The sequence below is a fragment of the Desmodus rotundus genome, chromosome 2 (assembly GCF_022682495.2).
Source record: "Desmodus rotundus isolate HL8 chromosome 2, HLdesRot8A.1, whole genome shotgun sequence".
Lineage (NCBI taxonomy): Eukaryota > Metazoa > Chordata > Mammalia > Chiroptera > Phyllostomidae > Desmodus > Desmodus rotundus.
The window spans coordinates 111,682,594-111,699,697 of record NC_071388.1 but is presented as its reverse complement, the minus strand read 5'-3'; the positions used below and the strand labels follow the sequence as shown (position 1 = coordinate 111,699,697).

General features: G+C 37.4%; 1 protein-coding gene across 3 annotated transcripts in view; it reads right to left on the bottom strand.

Moving 5' to 3' along the window:
- Window positions 1-14,212, bottom strand: part of CNTNAP5 (contactin associated protein family member 5) — a 981,662-nt gene extending 967,450 nt beyond the window's left edge. Inside the window, exon 1 of one of the 3 annotated variants that reach the window (XM_045203156.2) lies at window positions 13,776-14,212. In XM_045203156.2, coding sequence (XP_045059091.2) covers window positions 13,776-13,857 — 82 coding nt within the window. In that variant the 5' untranslated portion in view covers window positions 13,858-14,212. Of the gene's footprint in view, window positions 1-12,560; window positions 12,573-13,775 lie in introns of those variants that run through there. The other 2 variants (XM_053918555.1, XM_053918556.1) reach the window with 2 other exon arrangements.
- Window positions 14,213-17,104: the final 2,892 nt, after the last annotated feature.

Sequence of the window (17,104 nt, the reverse complement as noted above, 5' to 3'; positions counted from 1 at the left end):
TCTTCACAAAAATTTAAAATTAGTTCCTAGTTTGAAACTGGTACTTAAAAATATTTGTGAAGTGAATATGGTTTCCTCCAATGAAATAGAATATTGGGAATTCAGCTCCTAGCCAGGGTTTAAAATCCTTTCTTGGTTGGAAACAGCATAATGTTTTGGAACCAGAGACCAGGGTTGGATCTCAGATCAACTACATAAAATTGAGTAACAGTTGTATAGATTTGGAAAAATTATTTAGCTTCTTTAAACTAAAGTTTCTTAGGAAACATTAACTGCATGAGGTTGTGTGGCAGATTAGTAGCAATGGGTATTAATGAAAAGGTCTGGCACACAGTAGGCAGTCAATAATGGTAGCTACTATTATTACAAACAGAGACTATATAAAAAGTAATTCCACACATTGTAGTGTAATTGGACAAATTCTGAATGAAAAGAAAAGTGGAGACTGATAAAAGGCAGTATTAAGATCCTAAAGATTCAAAGTATATTGTGTAGGCTTTCAGAGTTTACAGGATAGCAAAATTAATTAAGATTGGACAATTGAAAACTAGAATGGATCATGGGTAAGATCTATGCAGGTAGAAGTAAGATGAGAGTTTACAGTTCACTAAATTTAGGAGAATCCATCAAGATAACATCCTGCAAGATATTCTTGAACAAAGTGAGCAGAACCATTTATATCATTTGAGGGCTAATTAAATAAAAATAGTAAGTGAGACAAAGGAGGGACAACAGGAGCCTGTGGATAATAAAGCTCTTGGGACTTTCCAATTTGATTTATTTTTGACTTTAAGATTTATGCTATTGTAAAAGCTACCTGACTCTTCTCTGCAACCCTGGTTTCTTAATGGCCATCACACTGTGACACCCACAGCCACAATGATCTAGATTGAAGGAACAATTGTGATTTATTCTGAATATTATATTTTGAAAAGAACATTGACACAAAACAATATATACAAAACGAGGGAACCTTATATGGGAAGCCCAAAAAGGAAGAACCATGTCTCAGGAAAAATTAAAGAAAAAGAAGAGGTAAGAAGATCAAGAGAAACAGGTTTGTTATCCTTAGGTGGTTGCAGAATAGTCATGGTAGTAAGGGAGAAGCTGTGGTTAGAGATGTTCCAGTGAGCAGAGGTCAGGGGACTGGATTGGTTCTACTTGTAGATGGATTAAGGTACAGTGGAAGGAAAGACAGACACCCTGGTAATTATGGCTTTTGAGGAGGAACATGAGCTGTCCTGTGAAGTCATTGTGTGTGTGTGTGTGTGTGTTTATAAGAAAGAAATACGATGAAGCAGCCACTGGTCTTGAATGCTTTGAGGGAATATGCACATCTACATAGGTTATACAGGTCATGGCTAGACTACAACAACTTTAAAGGTCTGCATTTCCCAACTCTTCAGCCTCTGATTTTCCAACCTGCTTTTGAAAAAAGTGGAGTCCAATAGAGACCAAGGCAAAAGCCAGCCACTTCATTTCCATTGAAAAGACAAATCAAAGACTGTGTGTCTACTTCAATTGATTTCAAAATTTAAGATTAGATTAGAGCAGATAAGAGATCAAAGCTAGTATTTTTATCTAATCACTGAGCTGCTAAATAAGATAGAAAATGTCTTCTGAATTAATTGATGTATAGCCTTTCCTGACCCATGTCTTTATGTCACTTCAGAAGCACTTGCATAGACCACTTTGGCACCTTTAGTTTCATCCCAGAACTTCTCAAATATATATGTGTGCCAGAGGGGGCCCATGAAGAGAAAAATAATGACAGAGTTAGGAAATGTTGTATTATAAAAGAACTTTAGCTAATGCATGGCACTCTACCAAAGGTGACCTGACCAGATAGTTTTCAAGATGAGACTGAACATTACCAAAAAGGCACCTAGAAAAACTAAAAGATGTTATGAAATTTACCTTTGTAATTCCCAGCTAGCACATGTCCCCCTGATTCTTATCACATTGCACCCACATCACCCTGTTATCCCTTGTATGTTAAAAACTGTGGGGATAGTACAGTCAGATAATTACTTCTCCAAATAATAAAAATTAATATGAATATCAATATATCAAAATATGTGTGTACAGCTTCTCCAAAGACACTTCTATCTCATGTGTTATTCACATTTATAGATAATCTGGGTAGATATCATCATCCTTATTTGGGGAAAATGTGTAATCATAAGCACAAAGTCACACAGCCAATAAGGGGCCAAATCAGAACCAAGATTTACTTCCTCTCATGAGTATCTTGGTACAGGACTACATGTCAGAAGAAGGGATTTTTTTCAAAGGGGGGTGGGTTTTTTTCCCCAATTAACATGTGATGATCACAAGTGACCAACAGATCTAAACAGAGTTTCCTTAAACGTTGTCTTTCTTGACATTTGGGGCTAGATAATTATAGGTTGTGGGGTACATCCCTGTGCATTGTTGGATGATTACTAACATCCCTGGCCTCTACCCACTAGATTCCAGTAGCAAGCTCCCAGTTGTGACAACCAAAAATGTCTCCAGATATTACCAAATACCCCTGGGGCAACACTGCTTCTAAATGATAACTACTGATCTAATACAGCCAGGTCCAGTTTGTCTTATGAGAGAAACAGTAACTAAAGTACTCAACAGTAAGTGTATATGTGTGCTTTGTGCAGGTGTGTGCATGTACATACACATGCATGCTGGAGAACTCTCCAGGGTCTCTGGCTTCTAGGAATCAAACCTTCTTAGCACACACACACACACACACACACAAAGCAGAGGTGGTATCTGCTTTAGTTTCTAACTGGGATGAAAGTTGGGTGGTATGTAACTACCATGAGACTTTCGTTGGCCAAGTGAGGTATTTTTATTTCACCATATACAAAGTGATACTATTTTATAAAAGCAGTTACAAAATACTTAGGTATAGAAACCCTTATATAGATATAAGTCAAACTGAATTTTTCAATAAAAACAGATATTTATGCAGAAAACAGAGGTGTTTACCCCAAACAATGTATTGACAAGGGTGAGAACATCAATAGAGTTCTACAATTCTTCCCTTCAATTGATTTTGTTTCACTTGCTCAAATGTTTCTTGGATTAACTTGACTAATTAATTTTCAAAATGGTTTATTCCCTTGACTACTAAGCCACAGTCTGTGCTTAATTATGGCATTCTTTCCTAAGTGCAGGTCTTTTATCAGATCATTAACAACTGAAAAAGATTTGCTGATATGACATCTAAACAAAACCAATTTTTATAAAGGGCACGACCAGGAAGTCAATGTGTATGGATACTTGCATAGCAAATCATATATGTATTCCATGTATATATAACAGCACACAGCACCTGTCATAATTATACTTGTCTAGAAATGCCTTACCAGTTATTTTTAAGACAAATTATTACTCTGTATATATATATAGCTACATAGTACTCAAAATTGATAAACCAGTGATGACAAGAACATGAAATATTTTATTATAGACTCATAATTTTAGAAAAATAAATCAACCTGGCTTGATATATTAAATGATGCCTAGACCTTGGCCAGCTAGCTCACTTGGCTGGAGTGTCATCCTGATACCCCAGGGTTGTAGGAGTGATCCCTGGTCAGGTCACATACAAGAAACAACCAATGCATGAATCAATGGAACAACAAAACAAGGCCTCTGTCTCTGTCTCTCTCTCTCTCCTGCCCCCCTCTTTCTCTCTCCTTTCCTCTTTCTCCCTCTCTAAAGTCAATCAATAATTTTAAAAATCCTAAACATGTGGTACTAACTTTTGTTAATAAAGAAGTGAGTACAAAAAAAAAAAAAAAAAGAAGTGAGTACCATTACAAATATACACACATGTACAGGCACGCACACATATCATGTCTCCAAAGCGCATGACATAACCTAAGGTTACTTCAAAATAACAAATCAATAACTCAAAACCTAAGACACAACTTTGTAATTTTATGTATCTTTCTGTATTCTTCTATAAATTGATTATTGTGGAAGGAGCTTTAATCTCATGTACACTTATTATCCAAATGCTCGAGTATCATTACCTCCTGATTATGTTATTAAAATGTCAAGCTAAACATACTGGAAAGTTTTGCATTCTGTCTACTAGATAAAAGAATCATGTGAAAGGAAAAAAAAAAAAAACAGTAACATTTACACAATGGAATACTATGCAGCAGAAAGAAAAAAGGATCTATCACGATAGCATGGATAGAGCTGGAGGGTATTATGCTAAGTGAAACAAGCTAGGCAGCCAAAGACAAATACCATACGATTTTACCTATAAGTGGAACCTAATGAACAAAACAAACAAAAGAGCAAAATAGAACCAGAGGCATGGAAACAAGGAACAGACTGGCAGGGACTGGAGGAGAGCGGGGAGGGGGATAAGGGAGGAAAGAAGGGGAAGGGTCTAGTTAAAGAACAGGTATAAATGACCCATGGACATGGAGAACAGGATGGGGGCTGACCGTGGGAGCAGGGTGGGGGGTTGGGAGGGCAGAGGAGAACAATGGGGGAAAACTGGGACAATTGCAATAGAACAATAAAAAAAAAAAACAGTCAATCTAAATGCATAATCCATTTACAGAATGCCATCCTAAACAGAGCAGTGGCTGTAGAACATGTCTGCACACCTCCCAATGGCATTGATCCATCTCTTTGGCAAAACTCATTTAATTTCAGAAAATAAATAAATACTCATTTTCATCCAGATGCCCATTTCAATTTATTATCTAGACAGGTAAATATTCACAAATGTGACACCCAAGTCAATACTGACCTTGAAGAATAATAAATTTTGACATTTAGCAAAGTAACCAGTTCATAAAGAACATATACCAATGTAAAATTCTACCTGTATATTAACCATGAAAGCTAAAGTAAATCAGACATATATGTGTGTGTGTTTGTGTATGTATATGTGTGTGTATAATCTATATGTATGTATATATATAATCTTACATTATTTATTATATTAAATTCTATTAAGAATGAGAAGCAAGATCATTTGGAATTCACTTGGAATATTATTTTTGTATGTGAGTGCTGTGTAGATCTACATGCAATGTGATTTTCTAATGGATGGTACTCTAAGCATACGCTCAAGCATATGATTACAATTAACTGTCCAATCAAAATGAGAAAGCAAGACTGAATCCAGGCATTCAACAATTTAATTTGTAATCTTTCACCACTTCTAGTCTCATTAATTATCATTAGGGATCTTTGAGAAGGTCTTAGTGATGGAGGCTAAGTTCTATTTCTCTCACTAAAGTTAGGAGTCAGAGGAATGAGATTATTAAGGGAGCATTGACCTGGGTGCCAATATTCAGGGGCTTGCCCCAATATTGCCCCTAATTCAGGCTTGCTCTCTCTACTTGGGTTTGATCTAACCTGTCTATGTTGGAGGGTTAGCCCTTTATATTACATATGGAGGACAAAATCAGGAAGCTGAAACACTTGTCTTGGACATGCTGAACATTCTATTCTCTGTTCTTCCCCAACTCAGAACATTCTCTTCCCCTCTTTCAGATACCTAGTACTCTCCTCTATAAGCTTCTTTTCTGCAAATGGTCTATTTCTCTCAGTCAAGTATGGTTAAGTATAGATTTACATTCACGTATTTTTTTTCTCCCAGTGAGACTCTATGTCATAATGCTTATCTCCAATGAACTGAATGGCTTTTCCCCATATTTACAGCTTCAGGGGACTAATGGAGTTAGCAAAAGAGTTGTTTGGGGACAGATGGGTGGGGGTGTTATAAGCAGGTGGGTTTTCCCAAGTGCCAGTGGGTGGCAGATGCCTGTCAGTCCTGCCCTCAGAATAAGCTTTGTTGAGAGACTTCACATTTGGTGATTGTGCCCACATGGTTTTGCAGGGCAGCACTGGATCCAACAGACTTTTTTCTCCTCTGCTCTCACATTTTATGACAATCATGAGCTCAGAGAAAAGCCAGCAGTAACACCCAAAATACATGGCCACATGGCAGAGAGGAGTGGGGAAGAGAGGAAGGAAAACTTTGAGGGAGGGAGGAAGAGAATGGGAGGAAGGGAGGGAACTGAACGTATACATTAATAGTAGCCTAGACTAGCACCTACAAGCATCTCTCTGTTAGGTAGATTTCCTTAGACTGTCCTCAAAGGAATATTTCTGCTTCCAAAGGTAGATAGATAAAAATAATATACATCATGGGTGGTGTTTTGGCATTTCCCTGTACTTTCTTTCTATCTTCAACATTACTAGTGTCATCCTTTAAAACTCAATCAATTCAGCTGATCCAGTGAACAGATGGCATTAATCAACCCCCAAGAATATGCACGAAAGCAACTAGAAATGTAGAGACATGGAATTTATGCCAGAAAATCAAACACTAATGATAGCAAGTCAATGTGGCACACTCAATTCCCCTTGTTTCTGTCTTGTTTCTCTTTCCACTGAGCAACCATGGACAGTTGCTCCCTGTTCACCCCCGCCAGAGGGTGAGTGAAAATGGGGATGTGAAGGTTTAATTACAAGTCATTTAATGACTAGTTCTCACCCTGCTGACAAAATCAGCATAGTTTACAGATTAGAAGATGCATCGAGATGCTGAATACAGACAATATATGCTCTATTGTGCCATGCAAATATAAAATATACTGCACTGAGAACAAAGTCATTTGGCATTCCCAGAGAAAAACTTCATTTCAGAGAACATAGCACCTTTTCTAGCATCTATAGTTTTCATGTGTCAAAAACAATGGGAGCAGGTGTAGAATACATTTCAACCACAAATCTGTGCCTTCTGTGAGTGTACTAGCTCATGTATTTCTATTTTTATAATTTACTTGGCCATTATTTTCTTTCTAATTCTTTGTAACCTTTGAAGATTATGAAACTTCCTTCTTTAGGCCCTTATAAATTATCATCTGAGTTATTGTAATAATCTCTTAACTGTTTTTCTTAATATTAGTCTTGGCTCACTCTTATCTATTTTCCACAGTAAACTTTTAAAAACAGGAATCTGATTATGTATATCTAATTACATGTACAAAATCTTTCAATCACTCTCCATAGCTTTAACAGTAAAAATGAAAAAGCCCCATGCTTGCCTGTAGTTTCTTCTTCTATTCCTATGCCTCTGAGCCACTCCTACATATCTCAATCTCATGCTTTCACACAGAAAACCTACAATAATCTCTGCATTTCCCCAGCTGGTGAAAGTGAAGTCTGATTTTAAGTCTTGAGTTACTTTTTATTTTTCCCAGAGAGCTTGCCTTGATGCCCCAGTCACTTTCAAATTCTCTTTCATGCCTTGTATTATATACCGCTTGCCTTTGTCATAGCATTTATCACTTTGACATGTTCAAAATTTTATTTTTCTAGCTGCCCAGGTTCAAAGTTTCTTGGGGTTATGGACTGTATCTTCTTTGTCATCTTTATTTCTCCAGATTTATTTTTAATAAAACACAAAAAAATGAGTTTTGAGAGAGAACCTTTAGTTGGGACTAATTTCTTCAAAAAGTTTTTGAAGTGAGTAACACACACAAACCATTAACACTTAAATCTTCTCTCAGGCACAGTTTGATAAGATGACACTGGAGACTCAGTAATGTTATCAGAGTAATATTGTAAGTTTGTGATTAAAAAGAATCTTTCCAGTGATTTATTATTAAAAACCAATTAAATAGAACCTAAGCTTTTCCATTTATACTGAACCCTGGACTATGTAGACAAGTTCTTATATATGTGTAAATCTACAGTCTGTTTAGGAAACGCTCATTAAGACTACAAAAGCAAGTTAATAAAACAGCTCAAACTTTGTACTGAGATCAGAGAGATGCAGCAGCTTTCTGGGGTAGGAACCAACATTTGACACACAGGTAGAACCATGTCAGCAATGAGGTCCTGGAACCATACAGCATGTGTGAGTGCAGGCCCATTCACCGGCTGTCATGTTCAACAGAATGATCTGAATGCCTGCTCTTTCACGTAGAAGCCCACATGCTAATTACTTCTCAGCATCTCCAAAAGCAATAAGTAATATTTGTTTAAGAAACAAACATTAAACAAATAACTTTAAGCAGAATCTAGCTGCAAAACCACAGAAGTATTTTAACTTAGAAACAAAAATTCTTAGTTGGAGACCATTCATGTATTACTTTATCCATTCCTTTGTCCAATGTTTTAGTTATTCAATATAAACATTCAAATAAAATATGATAATCAGGGAACTTGCCATTTAATCCAGGAGACAAAGTTTATAGGAAGTGCTATAGAAATATAATAGTAATATATAAGGGCAGCTGACCCAGCCTGGGAAAAGTGTGTGTGTGTGTGTGTGTGTGTGTGAGTGTGTGCAGAGTTGGGACAGAGTAAGAGAAGATAAAAAAAAGGTTGGGAAGATGGGAAAGGGCATTCTAACCTAAGTAGACAATATAATAATAAATGATGCAAGGAGATATGAGAAAACATGGTTTGTTTGTTGAGTATGAAGGAGTTCCATAAAGTTAGAAATTAAGGGATTGGGAAGGAGTGGTCAATATGTAATTTAGTATTAGGCAGTGCCAGATCAGGACCAGCCTTGTTCTTGGATAAGGAGCTTATTATACATGCTATTTAATTAACATGTTTGCTTTGACATCTATAAACTGACAAGACATGGCACCAATAGAGGTACCTTTCATGGTATTGGTTTGTATGTGTTTGTGTGTGTGTGTGTGTGGTCACAAGACTTCATCAAGACTATGCCCTTTTCTTACCAAGTTTTTATGGAAACTTTAAAAAAATAAAGCATCTCATGTCAGATGTGAAATTCTTATCTTTGACCATTATGATATGTGGCCTTTTATATCAGATACAGATTTCAAATGTTTGGTTGTTTTCAAAGGTATGACTTAGAAGTTTACTCTGGTGGAAACAGTGACCTCCATGACCTTTGCTAAGAATAGAGCTACAGAGACTAATCATAGGAATCCCAAGGCAACTTCCCACAGTTGCTCACACAAATCCTAAGTTCACAGGAATTCATTTCATATCTTGCAAAGAGTGTGGTTTTTGGAGATAGGTAATATACTTCCAGATATTGAATTATTTCATTTAGCTTTATGGTCCTGGAAAAATTATTATCTTCTATTAACCTTAAATTTACTCATCTATAAAATGAATTTAATAAAGTCTACCTAGTAGTGTTGCATGGACAAATTATATGGATTTAGCATATGAAGTGAGAGACACGAAGTGCACAGCAGTTAGTAGGAATTAAAACTTATTATGTTGTTGTTCTTATAAATAAAATTGCCTAACAACTTTTGAGTACAATCATCCCAGAAGTATTCAAATGGAATGACCAGTAGGCAACATCAGCAGTTAAAAATGAAAATACATTATGATGAAATAGGTCCTTAATAATTATTTGATCCAATTCCTTTACTTAATACACCAAGAACATTAGGATAAGTCAATAATTTTACAAGGACACCAGCCAGACAATGTCAGAGCTTTGATGAATGAAGACAGCTTTCTTATGAATTAAAAATGTCATTACTGGCTCTAAATAAGTACACCAAAGTTTCAAAATAATGTACTACTGGGTGAATAACTATTCTGGCCTTTTAGATAACTAGACTCCTTCCCTACTTTCCTACATAACAAGAATAATTAGCTCATGCATAAAAGACATATTTCAGCAGATTTCTGACATATAAGCTACAGGGCTTTGAATTACCTAACTAAAGGTTTTTAGAAACATTTCAAACAATATCACATTACTTTGTTTTGTAAAAAGTGGCAATGAAAAATAAAGCAATGTAGTAGAGATAACTGGATATCACTAAAGAAAAAAAGGGCAAGGGCAAGAGGAGCAGAGAAAAATGAAAACTTGCAATTTAAAGAACATTTTTTTTCATTAGATTGAGAATAAGTGTGGGGGGCTTATTCTTATAGAAACAAAGTTTTTCATAATTCTGTACCCTTTTGTGAAAACTGTTAGTCTAGTTTTTCCTTTACATTTTCCATAGTGGAAACAGGAATCTGGTTTGGCAGGGGTCAGGGAATAAGCAGGGCTCTGTTAAGAGAAATGCAAGAGCTGGCTGGTGTAGCTGGGTGGATTGAGCGCAGGCCTGTGAACCAAAGAGAAATGAAAGAGAATTCATATGATAGATTGTCAAAACCAAGCATATTCAACCATGGGAAAAATTTTAGGACTCTTCTAAATGAACATTATATACTTCTTTTACTTCTGCTGACTACAAATACCACAAAAAGTATACCACTAACACTTTCCTGTTGAAAGAAATCAGTCGGATCTGTGTTTTATCTATATAATATTACCATTGATTGGGTTTGTGCATAAACGTCCGATGAATGAAGCTATAGTGCATCTCTTTATTTGAAGATATCTGTGAATATAATTGGCATCCTTGTATATTTTGGATAAAGTTCTGTAATGAAAGGGCTAGAATGAAGAGTTTTACTTGTCTGTTTTATTTCTCTCTCAAGTGTATTATCTGTGTGAACTTAATATGTAACAATAAACAGATATTTGAACTGACTCACTGGTGAAAAATAAGGCTTTTTATAATCACATAACATCTGATAATTGTTATTAAAAAAAGTGAATAATGACCCTACTAGTGTCCCATGCATTTCTCTTATCTTCTGAATGAAAGTTTTCCCATTATAATGTTCTTTCAGCATATCTAATATTTGATTAATCTTCTCAGTTAAATATTAAGCAGTTGTTCAGTATGGGAGTAGACACATATCTCAATTGCCATTTTATACCCAAGCATGTGAACACAGGAAGGTTGCATAACCCAATGGGCATTTGACATCTTAGCTGTGGAATAAGTAGGGCTAGAACTCCACAGCATTTCAGACTCCTGGTTTCACTTTAATTAACAAGCAAGTCACATTGTTTCTCCTTGTGTTCAAGGAATTGATTATTACATATAAAAGGTTTTTTCATTTAACACTGGCTTATCATATCTTCATTTGAAATTAATTCCCTCAGGGTAAATCCAAAGAAAGTGTTATAGCTATTTAATATCCTGAAAATCTGGACTGGGAGAGTTTCCAGAGTTTTATTACTGCTTGGCAATTATATTCTCTGCAGAAGTTCATAATATCTATACTGTAGCTGGCCTTCTAACCTGACTTCATTTTAATGTTGTTTAATTAGTAATGTTTAAAATCTATAGTTGGGTAAGCATTCATTTTTTCCTACAGATAAATGTCCAAGTTTTTGTAAGATTATGAGAAAATTAAACACACACACACACATCATACATACAACAATAACAACAATTTTTTTGAAGAATGAAAACAAAAGTTAATTTTATTTGAATAAAGTTCACAAGCATACTGATACCATGGAGCACCTCGGATAACTAATCCATTTCCAAAGCTACTGTCACAATGATATGAAAAAATATTTCAAAATATACTAAGAATAAACTTGAAAAAGGAATTTCTCCAAATAATTTATAAACTTGTACAAACTGACTGTTCTTCAACTTACGCATGTGAACATTAATGAATTATACTAGATGGGAAATCAAAGCCCTATATTTAATGGATGAAGAGTGTAGACAATAGATGTCTAGACGAACTGTGGAATGTTCTTTTTTTATTTTTCCTTAGAGGTTTTACATCACAGTCTCTGAAGACTACCAAGACCTACTGAGTTCAGAAGCAATTTTTTGATGCTAGTTAATTGTTCATTGAACTAATATGTTTTCGGCATAATAAAAATATTTATCATTGTTTTTTAAGAACATTGAGCCCAAAATATTTAGCAAAGAGGGTGCATTCAATTGAAATGTTGATTGAAAATAAGGAAATTAAACTGTCAGTGATGAAATATTAAAGCTCATTATCACAAAGTTTCACTTTAAAATTCAGAATCAGCTTTATTGCTATATCAGTTATGATAAGCATGAACCCTAAATCCATATCACAGAGATTTTATAAGCATTATGATAACATATTAACCATAATTCAATTAATTTACAGAAAATGTCATTCAACAATTTATACTTTTCCTTGCTCTTAAGAAAGTGTACTACATAAGAAATCCCAAATCCTATCCCTATAGAGTATGTTTAATCTATTTATCCTATTCCTCCTTCCATCTTTGTATATCTTCAGAATATTCAGTATTTTCAGATAGGTAAGTATGCTAAAGGAAAATTGCCTTTCTCTGCCACACCTTAGCATCATTAGGACGATACTGACCTCTAGTGTTGTTATAGGAGGTAGAGAGACTAGCTCAGCACCATACCTAACTTCCTCTTCCTAAAGGACTTAGATGTTTTTTGTTGTTGTTGTTATTGTTGTTTGTTTGTTTTCCCCTAAAGCACCATGGGGCCAATTTCACTTAAGAGAAGAAAAAGGAGGAGGAAAAGCAGGGATAGGTCAGGGAGGACGGAGAGGAAAAGAAAAATCAGATTCTAAACTGTCCTTACCTGTTTTCTGAAATAATTTCTAAACTAAGGGCCTTAGGGTCCTCCCTTTTAGAGAGGTTGACCTCTTCAGCACAGCTTTAGAATTCAAACTTTAATAAGAACTTTATAAGCCATTACCACTATATTGGTCTGCTTTGGACAGTTTTCAGTATAAATCTCTTCTTTTGAGGCGTAACTCTGGGTTGAATATCTTATTCAACAGCTTCTCAGACCTAAGAAAGTGAGGAGAGAAGCAGAGGGACTCACAGAGATGAGTTGTCTTACTACCTTTATCTAGTAATTTTGGTTCAGATTACAACAAATAGTATCAAAATGTACCATTATTATTAAATATTTCTGAAGTTCCAGGGGGTTAGCCGATAGTGGAGCAAGCCCAGAAACTTGGGGGCCCTTGGTAAACCATCTTTGGAAAAATACAGATTGCTTAACTGCATTCCTACTCATTTAGGAGTTTCGAGAGCTGGAAAACTTCCCTTTCTCTGCCCAGAGAGGCAGCTGAGCAATTGAGTGTAAACCTCTAATGGTTCTAGAGATTTATACAAGTTTGAAGAAATGAGTTCTTTAAATACACAGTGCAGGTGGTGGATCCCCAGGTGTCCAGCCTTCCTGCCTATTAAATTAAATGTTCTGCAGTTGCCGAGGTTAGAGCTTGGAAAACAGAGTACACATTTAGTGCACACTCATTTGGCACAAAGATTTTGGAGGTGAGGTGTGCATGTGTGCATCAAAGCTCTTCCCCCTGTAACAGGGACAGCCATTGATCTTGTGGTTTGACTACACTGGGCCATGATTCTTAGGCCAAAACTCCCAATTCTGTTAAACCCACACCCATTGGTTGTAAGATACCCCAACTGGAGCCTTTTGCCTAGCAGACAGCTAAGAGCCCTATATGGTGAGGCAGTGGGCATACTGCAAACCCTAGGCAGTAGCATTCAGAGATGAGCTGCGGTCACCCAGTGTGGCGGCTGGGAGAATCTCTATCCCTAGAGCTCAGCCCCAGGAGGCGCAGACAATCTGAACCAGGGGCCTTCTAGGGAAAAGCCCTGTCTGAAATCACACAGGCACGGAACACGGAGCTCGCAGGAGGCTTAGGGAAAAGACCCCTCCCATATCCCCTGAACTTTGAGATTGGGGAGAGGGCAAAAAATCCAGGAAGGCTGGATCATTGGAGCTCTGCTAACTTTTGGTATGGTTACAGTGATGGAACCACGCTAACCAGCATCTTTTTGCTTTTCAAATGCTCAGAGCAGACACAATTGAACACGCTTGTCTTTCCAAATGCTAACGTTTCCCACCTCACTTAGCTACCCTCAGCTCCAGACTGATACTTACAATTTGTCGCTGTTAATCCTGGATGCCACAAGCTGGAGAACAGCAAAGTGAAAAGGCTGAGCAGCCTTGGTACAGAATCCATTTCCCCTGAGTAAGCGGTCTCTTCCAATCGAATCCCAAATTCGCAGACGCCAGCCGAGGCTTCTTGCCTCTCTCTCCTCGGAACGCTGACCCCTTCCCACCCACCCCCTCGGAGAAGCACTGGCCGCTTCACTCCATCCCACTCCCACACGCCCTACCAAACCGTAGCCGGTTTTCTTCGAGCTGAGGCTGGAGCTAAAGTCCCCCCGGCTGCCGCTGGCGGTGCTCGCAGGCCTAGCCGCCTCGTCCTCCTCACCCTCTCCTTAAAGATGCAAATCCAAATCCAACTGCAACCGCAAGCGCCCACTCGGTGGATGCCGGAGCGGGAATCAACACCCTGCGGCCGGACAGCTCCTCATAGGCGCGCCCGCTGCTCGGCGCCGCCCCCGCTCCGCCCGCCCAGCACTCAGCTCTGGGTAGCTGGCGCCTCGGCAACCAACCGGTGCTCCACTCCTGGGGAGCTTTTGCACTGGGGGCGGTAGTGGGGAGAGGGGGTAAGGGGGACGAAACAGGAGCGGGAAGGGTTGGGGAAGGGTGCCTCTCCTTCCCTGCCCCTCAGCCTCTCTTCACTCCCCAACCCCAAATTTGGGGGTGAGTAAAGGTAGTGAAATTTAAACCAGGTTTTGGAAGAAGGTTGCTGAAGGGATACTAGGAGTTGGGCGACAAACGCATTAGCAAGAATATCCCATGGAAAGATGTGCAAAGAGCTGAAGATACGCTTTATTGTTGTTGTCGTCGTTTTAGTAGGAAACACTTGAATAATGCGATATTTACCCTGTGTTTCCGCCCCCCTCGTATGGAAGGCTGATGGGTATTGATGATGCTGAGGTTTCTGACTTAGTGATTTTACATTCTGTCTGCTCCCTGCTATCCCTCATCCAGCTCCCCTCGCTCATCCTTTCACCGCGGAAGCCATCTGCTCTTCTTGCTGCTGTCACGTCGTTTGGGGCAGGTGGTGCTTGAAGGTTCTCGAGCTCAGATGTTTGCTGGCGCCTGAGGAGGTGAAGGAGACGAATTGGGTTTAGTAAGGATGAGAGGCTGGGGATCCTGACTGGCTCATAAGATTTCACATCTGAAGGGTCTGCTGGAAAGATTTAAGTTAAAAAAAAAAAAAAAGGAAAAAAAATCGTAGTTTGGGTGTCTTCCTACAGGCTTTCCAGAGGTTCTGTCTTTAGCGTCTCGTTCACATCTGGTGACTCTTCTGCTTTACCATAAACCAACTTATTTTATTTTTATTGGAAGCTGTCAGGAAGCCATGCAACGTTAACAAAATGAGGGACCACGGTGATTTGTTCTGGTGAAGCTTACAATCAAGTTAGGATGGAATCACTTTGGAGGAAGTTGATGTCTCCCTCCCTGCTCCCAAACAGTAGCAAATATGCAGGCTTATTTTACAGGATAGATTCCTGACAGCGTGAGTTCTTCAGCTGCCAGTTCACTGCACAGCCACAGCTTCTGCAGGAATCCTGAGGTTAACCTGTGATTTTGCTTAGAACCAAACTCATATCATTGGAATACTAAAAGACAGTTGAATGATAATTGGGTTAGTGACATTGCTATTTTATTAGAGAGGAAGAATTCTGAGAGTCCCCTCACTTGTTAAGTAAATGACCCTCAGTCTCTAGCTTCTAACAAAAAAAAATATATATATATATATATACACACATATATATGTATATGTATATGTATATTTATATATATATATATATTAGTTACTAAATTCCTGAGCCACAGGAAGACTTCTCTAATGCAAGATTTAGCTGCGGGCAAAAGGCCATACCAGGAGATTGCAAATCACAAGATGCTGCCCTGTTGGCAGAGACCTGGTGAGGAAGGGCATGGAATTCAAAGTCCCCCTCCTTAGGCTTTCTTCTCCTACTGAGAGCCCCACTGGGCTGCCACCCTATCCCTGGCCTTTGAGGATCCTAGGTTTAAAAGCACTTATGTGGCCAATTTAATCATACTAGAGTCTAGGTAAAAACAAACAAACAATAAACTATTATTTAGCTTTATATGTTCTTTAACATTTAGATACTTTAAAAGGAATAATGTATTGCAATGTAAATTAAGTCCCTTCTACAAACTTACCTGATCCCAACATCTCCCATCATACCTAGAAATAAACACTTGTTTTTTATCCCTATAGATTGTGTTTTTATATATTTACCATACATATTTACACTTTTAAACAGCATATAGTATTATTTTGATTGCATTTAACCAATGTATAAATGACGTCATATTGTTTCATTTTGCACCTTGCAATTTACTCAATGTTGTATGTTTTGAAATTTATGCATTTGGATACATATAGTCCTAAGTCTTTCATTTCAACTGCTGTATTATAGTTCATTTTATGAATATACCATAATGTATTCATTAATTCTGCTTATTTACAGATTATTTCTGTTTTTTTCTTAATATAAATGATACAGTCTTATACCTATTTCTTTTTTTTCTCAAATATGTATTTGGGAGTAAATGTTTTGACCATAGAAAATGCTTACATTCAATGTTAAGGATATTGGCAGTTTCTCTATAAAATTGTGGTAGCAGATCACACCTCCTCTGCCACCAACAGTGTGTGAGATTTCTCCTGCTTCACAGCCTTGCCCACTCTTCAGGACCTCTCTGGTTACAAACAGGAAAATGATACCCAGATAACACAAGCCTAAAGTCATCGAAGATAATGGCCCATTATATCATCCCACTTTCTACATCTCTCAAAAAACATGTTTAGTTAAATAAACTATTTCAAAATTATGGAAGATATTGTGTTTACTTGCTGACAGAATAACTTAAAATGAATCTGTGTCAATAAAATGTGCTTGGATTATATATTAAAAGGCAAACAGGGAAATTTGTTATATGAAGCCCCTAAACCTGTGAATGATTGTTAAGTTATTAGTAAATATTAGAACTCTGCATTTATAGATGTCCATATGCAGACCCAGTGTAAAATATATAAATTGCACCTAATTTAAAGTTCTATTTACAGTTGTAGCTTTTTTCTCTCTCAAGCACACCTGTTCTCAGAGTAACTTTGAGCCTTAAGCAGCAGACATTTGTCTAAGATTTGTTAACATTTCAGTAAGAATATTGCAGCCTTGAATGAGGTGAGGGGCAAACAGCTGTTCCTGTTACATGAAACAATTCTATCTTCTGAGGGCATTTTGACAGCAAGATTTTATTAGCTTTAGAATACTAATACTATTAAAACTGTTTTCAGACAGATTAATATTAATCTA